The 19,701-nt window shown below is 44.5% G+C and overlaps 1 protein-coding gene across 2 annotated transcripts in view; it reads right to left on the bottom strand.

Annotated features, from left to right (window-relative positions):
* NKAIN4 (sodium/potassium transporting ATPase interacting 4) overlaps nt 1–12,540 on the bottom strand; it is a 49,947-nt gene extending 37,407 nt beyond the window's left edge. For both annotated transcript variants that reach the window (XM_083146770.1, XM_083146771.1), the window contains exon 1: nt 12,262–12,540. In XM_083146770.1, the coding sequence (XP_083002896.1) occupies nt 12,262–12,315 (54 nt within the window). In that variant the 5' untranslated portion in view covers nt 12,316–12,540. The remainder of the gene's footprint in view (nt 1–12,261) is intronic.
* Between the last annotated feature and the right edge of the window lie 7,161 nt (nt 12,541–19,701).

The raw sequence follows: 19,701 nt of genomic DNA, 5'->3' as shown, positions 1-19,701 counted from the left end.
ACTATCTATTTGTAAGCTAGCTAGCAGGGCCCTCCTACCATTTTGACTGTCTGTAAATCCCCGCTTTGTTTTATCCGTATTTCCAATTGTAAAGCCTAATGGAACTTGCTGCGCTGTATAAGAAACTGATAAGATATATAATTTGTTGCCAGTGAGACCACCTTCGCTTCATATAACTCATTGCAGATGTGGAGATCAAGCACTACTGCAACCACAATGATTCCTACATATTGTCACTTGGGACCAACAGATTACACGGAACCTGGTCATAAATGTTCTTATGAAATCTCCCTCCACTTGTGAGTGAGATTTGGGAGGGTTCACAGCTCCCCTGGGTGTCATGGAGAACTCTGTAGAATGTATGAGTTTCCCAGACATTCCAGGAGAGTATGCAAGTATGTTAACAGTACAGTAGTATGTTTGTCCTGGCTTCTCCATATATCTGCCCTGTCCCAGTATTACTACATGCTATAAAATAGATCCCAATCCCCCCTTGCCCTTATTGTGGAAAGCCATGCATAGAGTATAGATTACCAAATGTGGAGAACATGGTTTCTAGTTACATTTTTAATGACTGCATGCTTTATGGGAGCTGTCATGTCAAGGAACATAAGCAAACATTTTTTCCACTCAGACAGCAATAAAAGCAACAATGACTTCACATTGGGAAAAAAATGATAGGAATCAATTCCCGTTTTACCACAATCCCTGGATGTGACAGAGCGCAGGAATGAAGGGGTATGGATCAAAGGATAGTCCGTGTCTAGGTCAACACCGAAAAGGTAAAACATTGATAAAAGTCTGACACGGTAAATTTTGACAAAAGGTCAACACAAGCAAAAGGTTGACACATAAAAAAAATTGGCAATGTCAACATCTGAGCATATGGACCCCAATTAGTGTAAAGTTTACCCTCACATGACTCGCCATGCTTCATGCCAGGTGCCGCGCTCGTATACCTCTGCGCTTGGCACTCTTTACCATTTACAATCAGAGCCGACGGATGAAAAAGTCCAAAAGTGAAACAAATTATGAAAAATGAGTGTCGATCGCCGACTATAGCCATGGGGACCTCTTGTCAATGTTGACCTTGTGCATGTCGACCTATTCATTGTAGACCTATCATCCGGGTCCTGAATTAAGTTATGTTCCACTTTTACATCCTTGTACTAGATTATGTTTAACAATTATCTTTGTTTTAAAGACATCTTAATGTTAAAAATAAGTGAACTTAGGGGCCCATTTATGAGGGATCGCTTTTACAATGCATTGTAAAATGTGATTCCATCGGCAGGATGTATTACCGGCAAGGCGCAGGTGCTCCGAAAAGAGCCCATTCCTGCGAAGTCTGGAGCTGGAAGCCAGGGGGATCTGCGCATGCATAGTTAGCGCTGACCACTGCAGACCCAGCTGACCGCACTTCCACCCATAGGCTACAATGGGCTATTGCCATATCAGAAAGCCGGCCTGCCCGATGTTCATACATCAGGCAGCTTTGCATCCCCCATAGAAATCTATTGGGGATGCAGCTGGCGGCGGTGAAGGGGGGAACGCAGATTCCTGCTGCGATCCCCTTTGATATATTGGGGTGATACTTAATATTTGTGGCTAACCCCCGAAAATGGGTGTCTTCGGGGATTTAGCTGCAAATATTACCTGAAAGAAAGACCATTTCCCATCTGGTACAAGTGATGCCCCTTCTCCCACAGACGTCTACACTCTCCTAATTTCATTTGGATTACAAATCGTGTTATGGGATTCAAGCCAATTCCTAAGTATCCAGCCTAAAGGAGAAGACGCCAAATAGGGAGAATTGCCCGTATCCCCAACCAGGGAACCACTACATGGGACTTGATCATCACTCCCCCTCTGGTGCTCACAGCCCTTACACCAGACAACAGCAGATGGTAATATAACTTTTATATCATTACACAAGAATTCCACACTTGTGGAGCTCCGCGATCCATTAGCAAAAGCATCCTGTGCTCATTTCATTTAATGTGTTTTTTATCATTTTTTTGATTGTTTTTATATGTATAAAATAAATTGTTAAATTTTTGAGATACCGTCTGGTCTTTCTAATTGTTCAGCCAGCGCTGGCACATTTCTTTCTTTTTTTTTACTACAAAACCTTTGGGCTTGACAACCCAGTGCCAGCAGCTGTTGATAGCGCACCACCCATCTAGGATTACTTGATAAATGTGGCCCTTACATTGATATTAATATATATGAAGAGCTGTGTATTACAGGCCTACTTATCAATCTGAAATGCAAAGACTAGTTTGCTCTATCCAAGAGTACCGGTTATTGCCACAACTCACCGCTAATAATGGTTGGCAGCGATAAAGTGGGTCTTACAGGTTCGTCAACCAGTCCTACAAGAATCTGTGCAGGAGACCTGATCACTTCCAGTTGTGAAATGTATGGGGGGAAAGTTTAAAAAGATGAAAAAAAATATTTCTCAAGCTGTAATTAGCTTGACAGAAACATGAAATTATACTTAAATAAATACATTTGTTTTCCTTCTACTATCTCCATAGCGTCAGTGGGATCATGTTGGTACACATAAGGATTAGTGTATATTTGTAAATTGGAAGAACAGTTTGAGAGTATTCTATGTGTGTAATGCAATGGGGAAGTGAAAACAGAACTTCAATTGAATATCAAGAATACACTGATGTACATTTATAGTTCATATAGTTGTACTTTTTAAGGTCTAATATGTATCAACATTCATGAATGTAAGAACAGAACACAGTAAGCCAACACTCTGATTTTGGCAAACAGCACTCATTGGTCCCTTAAGCCCCATACACAATAAGTGATCAAGTGATATCGCTTGTAATATCGTCTAGTAAGCTTATGTATGCTCAATATTGTTAACGATGCACGCTCCCGCAGGTCTTTAATGATGTTCTCCGTCATCCTATATGCACAGATGACAAAGGACATTGAGGGAAAGCAGCATGGCCCTCATTCACCCTAACTGACACTCGTCGCTGCCGGCATCGGCAAGTGTGTAGGCACTTGCCGATGCCAGAACCCCGCCACCTCCGATATCGCTGGGTACACACATCATGTAGTGTGTACCCAGCTTAAGCTCCTTTCATGTCATTATCATTTGCAGGTATGAGCTAAGTGCCGAGATTCTAACTGTATTTTATATCCATGGTATCTGCAGTACAAGCAATAGCCTACTCCATTCGTCATTTCCAAATCAAATAATTCAACAAATTGTATCAGTTTAACCTTGCACATGTTTTTCTTGACTTTTACTAGCACCATTTTGTATATTTTTACTTTTCTTTACTTTTCATTGATGAGAAAACAGAATCAGAGTGGATACCAGGTTAGATTTTGAGTAAAAAACACAGAGCAGTGGATTTCTCTCCAGTTAACACTTGTGCTGCCAAGTCAGACTCGGCAGTGGGAACTTTCACTACTATCAATTGAAATTACTACATCATCTAGTATGTACGCAAAATTGCAAACTCCCGTAGGTCAAATGCGAAATCTTCTAATTTGCCATGCTGCCAATCAGATAATATCGTGTGTGGTGTTGTGCAGTGTAATTATGGGTTTAACAAAGCAACGGTATATCATTTATTGCATTTGTGTAGGCCAATTTTGCATGTCAAGGACCAAAGACAAATTTGCCTCATCATCATGACTATTGGTCATGGTCCTACCATATACCAACCCTTGCAGTTCACAGGGAGAGCAGATTTTGAGATCAGCTGTCCCCACACTAGACAATGTTGAATTGCTCCAGTGTTTAAGTATCTGCTGCTGCTACTACTTACAGTATTTCATCAACTGTAGTTTATGCACAATTTTGTGAAAACCATTTGATAAATAGGCCTCACAGAAATTCATAAAAATGAAGAATGGGTAAAGCAGAATTTAAGAGCTATTGGTCCGATTCTGCTATGATAGCAAAGCAAAAAAGTACACAAATGAGCAAAAACCTGTTGCACTTGCATGTGGGGCAGAGATATTCAGATTTGGGTGGGGTGTGGTCAAACTAAAGGCCCATACACAATCTGCGACTTTAGCATGTTTGAGCGGCTTTTAGCTCAAAGCCGCCCAGTGTGTATGCCCCACTGATGAGCGCTGCTGCCCGCTCCCGCATCATCACTGGGAAAGCCGCTCATGTGCTGGTAATACCAGCAGATGAGCAGCTTTGAGGACGTTTTTGCATAGCGCTGCGGTATGCAAAGCCATCCTCTCCCCGCTGACGGTGCCGGGCAGTGGGAAAACCGCTCAGTGTGTATAGCTATCATCGCTGTCCATACACGCTGGGCATAGTCGCCCAGTGCGTATGGACCTTAAATCTACATTGCAGTGTAAAACTAAACCTGTCTAACTGCTGTGGGCAACATACAAAAGCAGCCAATAACCCTGCAGAGAAACATTATAAATGCAGGTGGCCCCCTTCCATAGCAACATGGTTTGTTCCAGACACAAAATTACTTGCTTTTTTTTGCTTCACAAGCCCTATGGCCAATTTTATATAATTTTAGATTTGTTACAATCCTGCATCAAATCCCAGACATCATTAAAGTAAATAATTGTATACAGATCTGCCCTGGTGTGTGAAGCAGAATGAAGGTAGAACAGACGAGGAATACCCCACATGACATCTAAACAGATAAACTGTGGCAGGCAATGCCTATAGACTAATCAAGCTCCCATGATCCTTAGCCATAGACCCATAAGCCTACTGATGCTGTTGTGCACATCCAGAGCCTTTGTTTCAGCAGAAACTGGAAATGGTCCCAATTTGTCAAAATTAAATGAGACAAGTCACAGTCCATATAATAAGACCATCTGGTAGTGTAGCCGTTGCTAGGTCAAAATGGGATATTCTGGAGACTGTTATTCCTGCTGTCTCTCATGCATATCCTGCTGCTACAGAAATAGCTGATTTTTAGTTAAACAATTTTGTGCAGAATAAGTCCGATCTTCTGAAACAGTCTATTATTCTGATTGGTATTAAACACACCTTTGGGCCTAATTTATTTAAGTGAAGGGATCTAATATTGGTTATGGCATACAATAATGCTTGCTAATATGTTCAAAATCTGCTTCCTTTTCATAAATATAAATGACTAGATGTAGTCATTTCATTATAGGACACCCACTGTACATTGCTGTCTTTGGTATAATTCCAGCACAGCATGTGATATCAAAAGCTCACAAAAACAACCCAACAAAACAATGGACCATAAATCAATATTGCTCTATGAGGAATACTCTAGGCCTCTTACCCACTGGCATTAAGTATCTTGCTAGTACAAACCTAAAGGGTTTATTGAAACCCATTTTCTCCAGTTCCATTGTTACCATAGTCACTTCTATTCACCCTTGCATTCAGGAACATTGCATTTGTTGTTTACCTGAATTTCTATTTGGCTCCTTGCCACATATCAAATGTAGCCCTGTTTAATGGGGAATGCCACAAGAATTTGAACCTCTGCTATTTAAATACAGGTTATAAAGGATCTTGCAGTAAATCCCTCATGTGACTTTCAATAGCATTACTAGAGAACTTCTTGTAAGATCACAGGTTACATGGTATGTACTGAAAACTCCATTATATTGTTACAGGATGAACAGGAAAGCAGAAAACCTTACCCGACCCAGGTCTTTCTTTGGGGGTGTGGTCTAATTGAAAGAGGCGTGGCTACGCTCCCTTGAATAAAATTAAAAAAGAACAGTACTTTAAGCAACTCCCTAGCCACACTGCGGCCCAGCACATAACACCATGTGCTGGGCTGAGGAGAGCTGCTGTAGCTGCTGCAAGGTAAAAGGTGCCCCACTGGGCCTCCATATCAGACTTAGGCCTGGGTAACTAGCAACCCCCCCCCCCCTCTCTTGGTGCCACAGAAAATGAATATGGAAACCCCTCTGGACACAAGCATTTTGAACTTGAACGTTAAGCTGGGCATACACTATACAATTATCAGCAGATCAGCAAGATAATTATACGGTGTATGCGGGCAATTAGTTGGATAAACCGATGGACAGTCGATTATCTCAGATAATTCATTATGACCGTAGAGATGTATCAAGCTTCACAAAGTGATAAAATGGAGAGTGATAAACAGCCAGCCAATCAGCTCTTACCTGTCATGCTACAGGCTGAGCTTGAAAAAATGACACGTTGGAGCTGATTGGCTGGTTATTTATCAATTTGTGAAGCGAGATATATCTGGCCCTCAATGCTCTGACAGCTGCAGTGTGCAGCCGTCACAATTTATGGTGAACAGGCTCAGTGATCAGTATAGAAATGCGCCCAAATTATATACTGTACCTTTTACGTAAGATTATACACCCAAGCAGAATGTGTATACACTAACCACTACTGAGGCCCCCGCTCTGCTCAGCCTGCTTGAGGGATGGCACATGTGCATAAAGCCTTGCATCAACTTGATGCTCCATCACACTGTGGTGGTAACACCACAGAGCAGTTGCCTACATTTGTAAGATCAACTAAAGAAACCACTTTGTAAACATTACTGTGATTCTTGATTACAGAATTCTAGGAGTAGGTGGGTAAAAAATGGCCACATTCTGATGAAAGTCCAATGGTGTGATGTTCCATCCTTTGCACACAATAAAAGAGGTAGTGGTGGAGGAGGGTAACACTGGGTGGGGGTAGGGAAATGTTATGTGCTTCTCCATGGCAACATCAATCTCTTGCAATAGAAAAACTTGACATCAATCACAAAACAACTTCAATATAGAAGCATTCACCTGCCAGTGTGACCAACATACAAAATGAGCTCCATCGTCTGGACACAAAAGGGGGTTTAAGCTACATATATACATATCAGTTCTTTTGTACATTAATAGAGTGCCAATAGTATTTATATTCCTCAAATGCTTAAAAAATAGGCAAAGGAGTAAGCACAGAATTAAAATTGTGAGCTGTAAACAATCCATAATCTCACGGGTTTCTTCTTTTTTTTTTTTTTATTTACCTAGACTTTAGACTAACATTATTTTTACATGGGTCTTTTTTATCCTACATTTTAATTTCCGCTTATATTCACATCACTTACAAATATTTTTAACCATTTGTTTGGCTTGTGAGAATATAATGTATGTATAAGCAGTGTAGAAGTATCTTATTTTATCTTCAAGGATGAATTTACAATCTGTCAATCAGAAGTGGGTAGGTGGAGCTGGACAACTCCTCATCATCATCACCAGTGTGAAACTGAACCTGCCATAAGCAGCCTGCAACTGGTACAACTTGCTACGGCGTATACAGAAACTGATTCTGATTGGTTCCTGGCCCCCCGCTGCCCAGGGAATGTACCTGCTGCACTGAGAATGGATGTTTTGCATAAACATCCATTCGCAGGGTAGTGTGACTTAGACTTGCGGGTCAGGTCCAAGAACTGGGCGGGCAGCAGACGTCCGGTGACATCAGCCTCCTACCACGGCAGACAAGTGCCCACCGGCATTAGCAGCATTTTCCTGGGTACAGCTAGCATTTCATGGGTACGCCCAGGAAACGCAGGGTGTTCGCATGTGAACACCCCCTGCCCGCCTCCATTACACCCCCCACTATGCAAATCTCCTAAGGCACCCGCACAGAAGCCCTGCACTCTAATAGCCCTCACATCCCCCATTAGGCCATCTTACATGAACAGCAGACCTCCTTCACAGACCCATCAGACTTCCTTCACGTTTGTGCACCACAGAATTATAGACTATATATAACTTAATTTTAACATTTTTATTGGAAGAAATTTGGGAGCTTTGCAGGTATTGAGCTGTCATAAATGCCTTTTGGCAACCGGCGCTGCGGGGGCAGGAAGGAAAAGACGTCCCCCCCCGTGACACTGCTGGCCCGGGGCGGGAGGTGGGAAAGTCCCCTCAAAAAATGGGACGTTCCCACGAAAAGCGGAACAGTTGGGAGGTATGGGTAAGGTGTCAGCACTGCTGCCCAATACATGCCTCAGTGCTCTGGTCCCTGAAGTAGCTCCTAGTTCCATGAAGCAAGTGCAACTGGGGAGCTATTTCATTATGTAAAAAGTACCAGTTGAGAGAATCTGCCATGAAGTGCCATGAGAAAGTATAGCATTGGTCTAATGGACTGTAATCAGTAGGGGGAGGTCTGATAGCATGTGGGTAGGTATGACGGGCATGAGTCTCTTAGTGGTATCTATAGCTATTTTTTGTATCTGTTTGGCCAATCCAGTTATAATTCTTGAAGATTTGTTATTCTCTCTTGCAAAAAGTTTCTTACTGAAAAGCCTTCCCAGACGAATCTCTGTGTGTTTCTTCTGATGAAGTTGAATGCCACTGAGTGAATATAAAAATACATTGGAAAAAGCTGACAATAATGAAATAGACATACTTATTGGCAGTGAAAGGGTTAACACCAATCCCATGTTTGTTAAAGTCTCAGGATACCAGAAAATGTAGCATTCCTGTACTAGGTGCTTGGAAACCAGCCTCCCCAGAGCCTCCTCCTAACCCCCTACCATAGCGACCACCCAGATTCCAGGCTTTGTAAAACTGTTCTCGGTGCTAAGCAGACAATGCCTGCCTGTACACACTCAGCAATCTCATATACTGGACACAGTATACATGGGCAAATATTGCTCCCTAAACACAATGATGGTTGTGTAAAGCTCTATGTACACATTATAATAAAAAACACATTTGAACAAATCAATTAAAATGAATGAAGTAATAAAACTCATCTTGCAACCGGGGTTGCAAAACTGGGAGTAATGTGGCCCAGACACCTAATATATGTGATCAACAGATTCCAATGTTGGTGATTTCGCTGCGATCAGCAAAATACTACCTATTGATAAAACCAATTATTTTTGAGTTGCAATCAGTAAATTGGCATTTTGCCCATTCCCCCAAGCCAGGTGGGGAATTGCTGATACATGGGGCCCATGGGCCTTCGTCAATTAGATGGTGTACTATTCCTTGGAAAAATCATGTTGTACTAAAGGGCGACAAATGTATGGACAGATTTATAGATGAGAGAAGGTTTCATAGCAGTATGTGTGTGTGTGTGTGTGTGTGTGTGTGTGTGTGTTGATGGTATTGAACACACCATTGGTGAAACATCTCTTTTGTCAAAAGTAGGCAAGTATTGATAGGAATTAGTAATACAGAAAATGTAAGCAAAAAGTTACAGTTGAGGACAGTTGTGTGGGCAGCACAGATGGTGTAATGGTTAGCATTAAGGTGCCCAAACACGGTACAATTGTTTGTTGCGATGAGATGCGCGCGCCCGTCACACACTTCTTCGCACTGCTCAAATAGTATGTGCTGCATCTCATTGCATTGCAAAATCTATGTGATGCGATCTAGTCCAAATTGTATACAATCATCGCACCGTGTATGAGAACCTTAACTGCATCAAATCCCTGAGGTCATGGGTTTGATTCCCACCATGGCCCTAACTGTGCTGAGTTTGTATATTCTCCCAGTGCTTGCGTGGGTTTCCTCTCGGTACTCCGTTTTCCTCCCACAATCCAAAAATATAGTGGTAGGTTAACAAAATGAACATTAGAGTGAATGCGCGTGTGTGTACAAGTGATAGGGAATATGGCCAAATATTTTTTAAGTGTTGCGCTATATAAATAACTGGCAATAATAATAATAATGAATAATATGTTGTCACTATATGAATAAGGGGTAATAGTTTTACTACTAGAAATAAAACTCATATTGAAAACTACAATAAAAAGGAGCTGACAGGTGGATCTCATATTATTTTTTGTTAAGAAGGTTAGTAGAAACATTGCATTTATTTTTACATAGTTAGTGAGGTTGAAAAAGACAGTTTTCCATTGAGTTCCACCTACATTAAATATGCGTGACTTAAAGGAGTAATCTTAACATGATAGACTCCTATTGAGTGGCCACCTTGAGGGGGTGTATATCTATATGTTTTTCTCTGCTAGAAATTTGCCTAGCCCTCTCTTTGAGTTTGCTAACATGACCTAGTCTGGCAGAGAATTCCAAACTTTAACTGCCCTGACTGTAGAGAACCCCTTCTTTTGGAGGGTACGGAATCTTCTCTCCTTTAACATCAATGGGTACACTGCACGCGTGTCCTATGCAGTGTCCTAAAAGTAAATAGAGCTCCTGACAGTTCCCTATACTGACCCCTGAAATATTTGTGGATATTGATCAAGTCCCCTTTTAAATGCCTTTTCTCCAACCTGGCTTACCTCGTACAGACGGATGAAAAGTTTTTATTTCAGTTGGGCTAACAGTTAAGGTGCCCATACGCGCATCCGATTTGGGCCAAGTTTGCCCGATTCTGATGGATCGAGCTGAGAAATCAGCCCAATCGGATGCTTTTGTGTTCATATATTGAACCTGTTGCAGGTTCAATCTGTTGGATCGGACCCATCAGCTGCTCATTGGGGATGCTATTTAGCACCCCAACGTGAAAGGGATGGGCAGTGTGGGGTCCGGGCTGTGTGAAGCACCCGGGGGCTGTGGTTGTAGCGTCGTGGTGGGCAGTCCACAGTGTTTGGGAAGTCCTTAGCGCAGTGGTTCCCAAACTGTGCGCCTAGGCTCCCTGGGGTGCCTCGGAGCACTTGCAGGGGTGCCTCAGGTTGGTGGTGCAGAACCAAATCAAATTATTTATGGCCAATGAAACAGGCAAAATCAGTGCCTCGGGCTTCCAATTATAAAATATGTGGGGAAACAGAAGTGAATCGTGTTCCTCACCACATAACTGGACCTACGGATGACATTTAAGCACAACTTATTTCATTTAATTTTTATTCTTGGTAACAAACATTGGTCGAGGGGTGCCCTGAAAAATATTCAGATACTCTAGGGTGCCGTGATTCATAAAAGTTTGGGAACCTCTGCCTTAGCGGACACGAAGGCAGAATTTGAAAACATTTTCAAAAGATAGGCCTGCTGCTGATTGGCTGAGAGAGCTCTCTCTCTCTCAGCCAATCAGTAGCCAGCCTATCTTTTGAAATTTTTTTCAAATTCTGCTGTCCGCAGTGTCCGCTCACCGCTTCCCGAACACTGTATACTGACCACCCTGATGCAGCACCTACAGCCCCTGGGTACGTCACGCAGCCCGTAACCCACGCTGCCCAGGTATTTTTTTTTCTCCTGCCCCCCGCAGTTCCTTGGGAATTACATGGGCCATATAGCACTGCACTCAATATGCCTTCTGGAGATCCCATGCACTAAGAGCAAAAGTCATGGCTCAATATAAAAGCAATGAGCCGTAACACTCTTTTACGTCTGCTGTAAATATCTCATGATGCTGATAAATAATATAGCCAGTATGTGAATGTAATATGTGAAACATATGAAGCCTACCTGCCATAACTTACTGAATAGATTATATTACATGAGAATGCCAATGACTTTCCACTTTGTTACTGAATGAGATCTAAGTGACTGAAATGATGCACAAGGAAACCCAGTCAAATACCTATAACTGTTAGTGACTAATGAGAGCGAGAAAGAGAGAGAACGGCATTTCGCTGTGACCTGTGGCTAATCAGCACTGAATTGTTAATGAAATGTTGGACCAGAGGACATGCCAACAATAATAAGTCAAATCCAAGACAGTGTGTGACCACCCACGTACTATCTATAAGCCATACATGGAACATTACAGAGGGATCAGAATACAACCTCTTTTAAAACTGGATGGTCCCCGCTCAATTTATTTATTCCCTTTTAACACTACTTTAATGCCCTGCTGTTTACCCGACTTCTTTTGTGCGACACTTCATGATTTTATGTTAGTGTCCATTAATATCAGATTGAGTAGCGTACATATAATGGTCTAATGGTCTCCCCAAGATACAAATACAAATATAGATCCAATGGGGAACACACAAAGCATTATTAATGAGCCCCTTCCCCCACCTTCATGCATTGTCTCTTCAAATTGATATGCCTAAATCTGTCATAACGGTATGTGGAGAAGGGCTGTTTAGTATGTGTGACATGAGTTCTGAACCAATTAATCACAACAAGTCAATGGGCTGAATTTGTGCATAAAATTACCGAACTCGTCATGGAAAAGTTTTCACAACCCGTTTTTCTGCATCACAAATCAGGTCCAAGAGGTACCAAGACCTGACAATTCCCACCCAAATGCTCAAAAGCCACACACTAGTTTTAAATGAGAAGCTTTGCAGGTAACGATGTAACAATGTAAATTGCATCTACAAGAATCTAAGTTAAGTAATGATATGATCAATGAAAGAATATTCCAAGTAAACTCACCAGTTGAACGGTGCAGATCAGAATCAAAGTGCATCTTCCAGTGCAGCATCCCATCCTTTTATCAGGGGGTACAAAGTTCTCTGGCGTACCCCCTTAAACCTACTATGATAAGCTGTCTGTTACTATATGCCTCTGTATTTGACCATGTTAAGAATGGGCAATGCTCGCTAGGCATATGCTGCTGGGGAGTAGCTATGTACAGACTACAGACCTGTCTTTCTCACTGGGAGATGTAGGAACAGATGCTTTTCTCACAATGTGATCAACTGATGCTGAGCCTCTCCCCCTTAATCTCTCTTTTTCACAAATGCAAGGAAGAGGGAGGGGCCAGTGTCTCTTTTAAAGGAGCCGTGCTGAACTAATCACAGACAAAGAGCCACAACAATAGGCAGAGCTCAGGCAGTTCTGAGGAACAGTCAATAATTAGTAAATGGGTTACACTATCCTCAGCAGACATAACAACAGTAGACAAAGAAAGCGTGACATAGATCATACCTTCCTACCTGATTTAGGTGGGTCAGCCCTGATGTAAGTGTACTGTTCTGATGTCCTGACACCTTTGTGAGACTAATGACTGCCATTAATGATGACAGCTATGTGCCACTCACCACAATAAGCAGACCCCAGACAGCATTTACAACACAGCACGCAGGTTGTTTCAGTTTGCACCAGAACAATATTGGGCGTAATAGCCTACAAACATCAGCTCTGATATAGAAATAATTTACCCACTGCTGTAAATGATAAAGGAAGTAGTGACAGTGAGGTGTATTCAATGCCGTGGCGAGGATGGCTTATTTTCTGCAGGGAAAATCCATCGTCGCTGTCCAACCCCCTCGCATTATTAAATGTTTGCCCGGAACCCTCGCCCTTCAACAGCGAGGTTCGCTGCAAATGCAGCCAGTCTGCTGCATTTTGTGGCGACCCCGCGGTTTTAACGGGCACACTCGGCATTTCCACCTAGTAGAATACTCTGGTGGCGCACTGCTCGCTGTAATAGTTTGCCATCAGAGCATTGAATGCCACCCTATGGATTTCTGGGAACAGATTAAAAAGCATTAGCATTAAAAGTCTAAAATGTAAGACCGTAACTACATAATTTCATATACAATAAAAGATTTATTATATAAAAGAAACCCTTCTTTTCCTAACTCACAGCTCCACACCAAGATACATCAGTCCATCAGGCGCTGCCCGCAGTGACGCCCCCCCCTCGCACGCACGACCCGCCACAAGCCGGCAAATGGATGATTTACATAATCATCCTTTCGCAGGTGGGGAGAAATCATTTGGTGGTCACTGACCATCGAATGATTTTTCCAGCGCTCGCAGTTCAGAGACACCTATATAGTGTGACCCTAAACTGTGGGCGCTCTGTGCGAGGACTGGGTGGGCAGCTGACATCCAGTGATGTCAGCTGCCCGCCCCCTCCATAAAACGCTGGGCGTTCCCATATGCTAATGGAGCTGCCAGGTGCACGCACCCTGCATCTGTACATACGCAGAAACGCGCATGCGCAGATGCACATCGGTCCTCCGTGCGAATGCATGGAAGACCGAACGGATCTGAATAAGGTCCATAATGTAAACTCACATAATGCCATTGACATACAACTCAAAATGGCAGAAAAACTGTGGCATAATGAGACACAGGTAATGACACTGACAGTAGTCCCCCCACCACCCTCCCTTTTCCTAACTTGGCTCTGAATAGAATCTACCTGAGGATAATACAGCAGTCCGCAGCCATCTTGTCAGGGTGGGCTCAGCATGTCTCTATGCTTGTGGTGATGTGCAGGGCACCAATAATTTTGACCTAGCCTGACTTCCATCTGCCCAGTGCCACTATGATATTTACTTTATGTGACTGTAATGATACAGCTGTAGTTTAATGTTTGGTGCTTATTTTCTTAATATGTTGCCATGGTTATGGTATAGAGATGAAAGACAATGTCTAGGTTGACACCGAAGAAGGGTCAACATACCCTAGGTGGACACTGCCAAAAGGTATACACAAGCAAGGTAGACAGTCAAAAGGTCGACATGGGTTTTTCATGATTTTTTGGGTGTCAAAGTAATCGTACGTAGACATGGACAGTGAGTAATATACCTCTTCGTTCATGCTTTGGGCACTGTGCCTCGCGCACACTTGGAGAGTAAAATATGAAAAACCACCTTAAAAAAAAAACATGAAAAACTCACTTGGACCTTTTGAATATCAACCTTGCCAATGTCGACTGTAAGCGTATGTTGACCTTTTAACAGTGTGTTGATACTTTTAAGTCACTGTCGAACATTAGTGGTCGACCTAGTGACTATCGACATAGATATTGCCTATCCATTGACTGCATACGGTTGCCATATGGGTCGGGCATGTAGGCACGCAGCTGGCATTGCTTTGTTCCGGGTGCAGGGAGAACAGGGAGTGTGTGTAGGGGGGTGCACATGATGAAATGAATCTTTGAATCTGGTCAATATGAAGAGAGGTCTGGCAGACCCATCGCACTCATTCCAAACACTTTGAGTCTGAGCAGCATGCCTTAGAAGTCAGAGTGGGAGATTTATGAAGCAGTAAAAAGAGCTGAGAAGTGTGCCAGTGGAGAAGATGCCCATGGCAAACCCCTTTGTAAGGTGGAATTTTGCACGACAGGGGCGGCAGCTACAGGCACGCGAATTGCGGTAAAATGCCGCAGTGGACAGAGCTACGATCGCAGGCCACAGGACATCAGCATTAGAAAAAAACATGTGGTCCATCAGTTACTCAGAATGCCCCCTCTCCGTTCCTGTGTGCTGATGATGTACTCAGACAGAGCCTGTTGCCCAACATCTCATCTATTTAGACTCCCGCTGGCGACAGCACACTGATTCCAGGTAGTGAGATCAGTGATGCTGTACCATGCCAGACAGAGCCCGCCGTACTGTCTATGTGCAGAGACACTGAGCGGCTAAAACTCCACTCCTCCCCTGCTGACGTCATCCCCAATTCTGGGTACAGCGCAGGCTGAAAGAGTCTGCTGCTACTCGCAGCCTACTGCTGGGTCAGGTGCCTGGTACAGTAACTGAAAGAAGGGCCTACTGGTGGTTTCCCTGGCTCCCCGGTGGCCCAGTCCGAGCCTGCTTGCGATGCATTGTGTGTGCTTCTGTGCACATCATAAATGGTTTTAGTAAGATTACGATCCGATGTGTGGGCCCACAGGTCATGAGATAGCTCCATAGATCCTATGATCTTATGTGCTGCACATATGATCTGTGGAGACCTTGCACATCATAAGTACATCATTAGCACATTGTGCGACAAAATGCACCAAATCCTGAGTCAGGGAGTTTTGGGGGAATTCAAGGGAAACCATCAGATGATTCAGATCTGATATTGGTCATCCTAATGTATGGCCAGCATTAGACCTATGGCGAGGAATAATACAGTATATGGAGGGAAGGGAAATTGAGAAAGCTATGGAGAGGAGAATGAGAAAGCTATGGAGAGGAGAATGAGAAAGCTACGCACAGGGCCGGCGCCACCACTAGGCAGCCTTAGGCATTTGCTGGAGGGCGGCAGTTTGGAGCTGGTCCGTGCCACATCACCCAGCAAGCTGCCCCATCCATGGGGAGAGTTGCGTCGCTGCGACCCGCACCACCCGCCAAGTCCCCCCCGCTGGAGTCACGGTGCCGGACACCCCCCCTCTCCTCCCGTCCCTGGGCAGAGTTGCGGCGGGCAGCGCCGCATCGCACGGCAAGCCCCCCCCCTGGAACGTCACAGCGCCGGACCCCCCTCCTCTCCCTTGGGAGAGTCGCGGCGGCGCACAGTAAGCCCCCCCCCCCGAAGGTCACGGCACCATGCGCTGCATCACTGGACCCCGCAGCAGTCCAGAGTTTGAGCATCGGGGCACTCCCCCCCCCCCTCCCTGCCTGGGGCGCTCCGGTGCCTGGCTACGGCTACGCATATGCAAGTAAAGAGTCGTTTTTGCATAGTTGAGCCCACAGTCTACAATGGCTAATGCCAGTGCATGGTGTTTATTATGGAACCAAACTTCGGAATGCAAAACATTCCAGAGCTTAGTAAATCTGTAAAATAGAAACACAGCTGCAGTCCCCTGTACATAAATGCTGATTAAACTTAATAGGTACTGGTATTATTTCCGGGGGGGATATCCTGCAATATTCATTCATAAAAGAGCACCTACAACCAGTGTTCCCTCTAAGCTGTGCGCGCGCACACAACTCGACAAACGTGCGCACAGACATTATAACAGAACGCACAAAGCAGCAGTGGTCCCTTTTTGCAGTTGTGGACTCAATTAATGTGTGTTTCACCCATTAACTACATTGTGTGCTGTGTTTTGAATGTTTAATATAATTTTGAAGTAAAGTTAACACAAATGCTGATCGTCATTTTCCAGTTATATATAAGTGACGCACAAAAATTAAAATTTCCTTCCAAAGTTGCACAGCCAAAATCTTTTGCCGCACACAGCCTTCGTAACATTAGAGGGAACATTGCCTACAACTATTAAAAGCATGTAAAAGTCATTATTTGACAGTAATATACATCATAGGCTACAAAGCATTGCTTTATTAAGCATAATATTTGAAAACGTTATTCTATTATTTGGCTTTTCGGTACTTATGCCCATGTTAAATGCACCCCATTTTTTCATACCCCTACTATCCAACTACGCATGGAGTTGATTTTATATAGTGTGGCGAGCGCAGCAAGCCCCGCAAGGGGACACGGTCTCATAAGAAAATTGGGACCCCAGATATTACATAAGTACCAGCTTTTCTTTCCCCAGATGTTTAATGATGTTTGTGCTAAGATATCACTATATATTTAGAGTAAGCTGCTGTATTGGTTCCAGTAGAAGTTGATAACAAAAACAAACAGGTTAAAAAAAATATATATAGGTATAACCTAAATTGTTGATGTTAGTGCAAAGAAGTAATAATTAAGAATGCTTTCCTGAACTTCCGCTTCCGGCTGCTAGCTATGCGGCAGCTTTAGAAGGAGCTCCGTTGCACGCTAGCCCCAAAACACACTTTTACAAGGCTTAATAGCCTCCCTACGGCACGATTCCTGGCCCCCACCTGCAGCGATATTACCGGTGGTCGGCATATGGAGAGGTTCTTGACGGCGATGCCCGGCAATAAGAAAAAGAAACAAGACGGAGCGCGCCGCCCGCAAACTCCCAAGATGGCGCCCGGACCCAGTGGAGATGTTACCCACGCACCGCAGCTCCCGGCACAACAGAGGGGCGCGTGGACGGACAACCCGCTTCTCTCTCCCCTCCAGGAGGTCCAGCGGGAACCGGCTCACGGCGCCCCGGCTCTGGAATCACTACAGCACACCGAGGATGTGCAGGCGCCGAAGGGGACACGCTCCCAGCTTCCCACGGAGACGCCAGTCATTAAGGTACCCGGCAGCGATTCTAACGCGCCCCCCCTACCACAGAGGCAGAGAGCCCAGGGCCCTGAACCCCCGATCCTTTTTACCCTTGATGAGGGGCCGGATTCAACAATTAAAATACGACCCCAGATGGGCCCAATGAGAATTACCACGGAGGGGGACTCACGATCCCAGTCACCTCCCAATGGACAGGCTTATGCGCCCTTCCTTTACCAGCAGCAGGTCCCAGATCCAGGGGCGGGCAGCTCCAGCTCAGAGGGAGAACAGAGCCCGGTGTTGCAGGCCACTCCGGGCTATATAACGCAGGATCCGGACACCCCCATAACACATAGGGATCTAGCCCTGGCTCTGAAAGCAGCCATAGACCCACTGCTTAAGGAGCAGACAAGAAACATCAACAGGCAAATCCACCAGCTGCAGTCCAGAGTCTTAAACACAGAGCACAGGTTGGGAGAGTGCTTCGCTGACATTGCAGACATCAAACCTGCAGTCAAGGAGCAATCTAGGCTCATACTGCAACTTCAAACCAAAATCCAAGACCTGGAGAACCGTTCCAGACGGAATAATATCAGATTGGTGGGTCTACCGGAATCAATTAGGGGCCCAGAGCTAGCCCAGTTTGTTAGACACACACTTCCAGAGGTATTGCAGATCCAGGAGGGATGCGCAGACCTAGTCATTGAAAGAGTCCACAGACTGGGCCCACAGAGAGTTCAGGAGGGGGCGAGACCCAGGGCGGTAATCTTCAAGACTCTTAACTACCTCCATAAGGAGCTATTTTGGTCTGCCTCGAGAAAAATGAAAAATATAACATGGGAGGGTCATCGCCTACTCCTCTTTCAAGACTTCTCGGCCGAGTTGTCACGGCAACGTAAGGAATTCTCGCCAATTTGTTCCCGCCTGATCAAACTTGAGAGGAAATTCGCGCTAATTTATCCAGCTAGATTGAGGATCTATGAGGGAAACTCATTCAAGGAATTCTCGACCCCAGCGGATGCTGACGCTTACCTCAATGAAAGCAACCACGCAGACCAGCGAGCCAACAATATGTCAGACTGCGACTAATTAGATGGCAAGGTAACTTTACTCAGAGATCCGCGTTGAGACTCTAATCGGAATATAAATACCTTAGCTGGGCCTAACTAGATGATTGACTCCAACGTCCCAGCTCTGGCAGCTTAAGGGCCCGGACACATCGACCCTAGTATCAGCCTCGGGGAGACTCCCAGACCAGGTTATGTTTTATTGATTTCTTGCCTACAGGCAGCCTGCCTGGCGGGCATGTCCCTGCTCAGATGGGCGGATGCCCTGCGGGGGGCACAGGTCTAGGGAGCACGGTCCCCCGAGCCATACCTGCAGCCTTTTGTTGACTCTGAAATGTGCTAGTTATTTAACATTGGTGCACCCTAAGCTCAAATATTCAGTTGTATTCCTGGTATGCTGTTTTCTTTTACCACCGTAACTGTTGGGTAATGTTCTGGTTTCGCAGGCAAAAGAATCTTTATGGGATACCTAGATCCAAGTTAGCCTGGGATAGTGCTGGGGAATATATGTTCGAAATTTGGATGGGGCTGGAAGTGTTAGGAGTGTGCGCGGGTCTGATATTTTGGATTGCGACACTCATAACCTGAGACCCCCGTCACGGAAGTTATGTATAACTCTGTTATACAATTACTCAAATGTTTTGTTATTTTGGTTGTTGCTATGTTATGTTATTTATCCCCCCCCCCCATTTCTCCTCTCTCTCTCCCCCCCCCCCCCCCCCCCGTCAACCCAAAAGAGGGGTGTAGTGGGCAGACCGAAAGACTCCAAGATGGAATGATGGTATATACTCTCAGATTCTGGTATGTGTGGTTAGTTCGCATAGCTAAGCAGATCTATCCCCATAATGTATATTAATGCCACTGTCGATAGGTAGTTGGAACGTGGGGGGCATCAACTCCCCCGCGAAAAGAAAAAAGCTACTAATCTATTTGAACAGATTGAAATTAGATCTGGTCTTCCTACAGGAGACACATCTGACCCCTGAGGAGACCAAGA

The sequence above is a fragment of the Crinia signifera genome, chromosome 6, assembly GCF_055691185.1.
Source record: "Crinia signifera chromosome 6, ASM5569118v1, whole genome shotgun sequence".
Lineage (NCBI taxonomy): Eukaryota > Metazoa > Chordata > Amphibia > Anura > Myobatrachidae > Crinia > Crinia signifera.
Note: the sequence above shows the minus strand (reverse complement) of the source record. Positions and strands in the feature narration are given on the sequence as shown.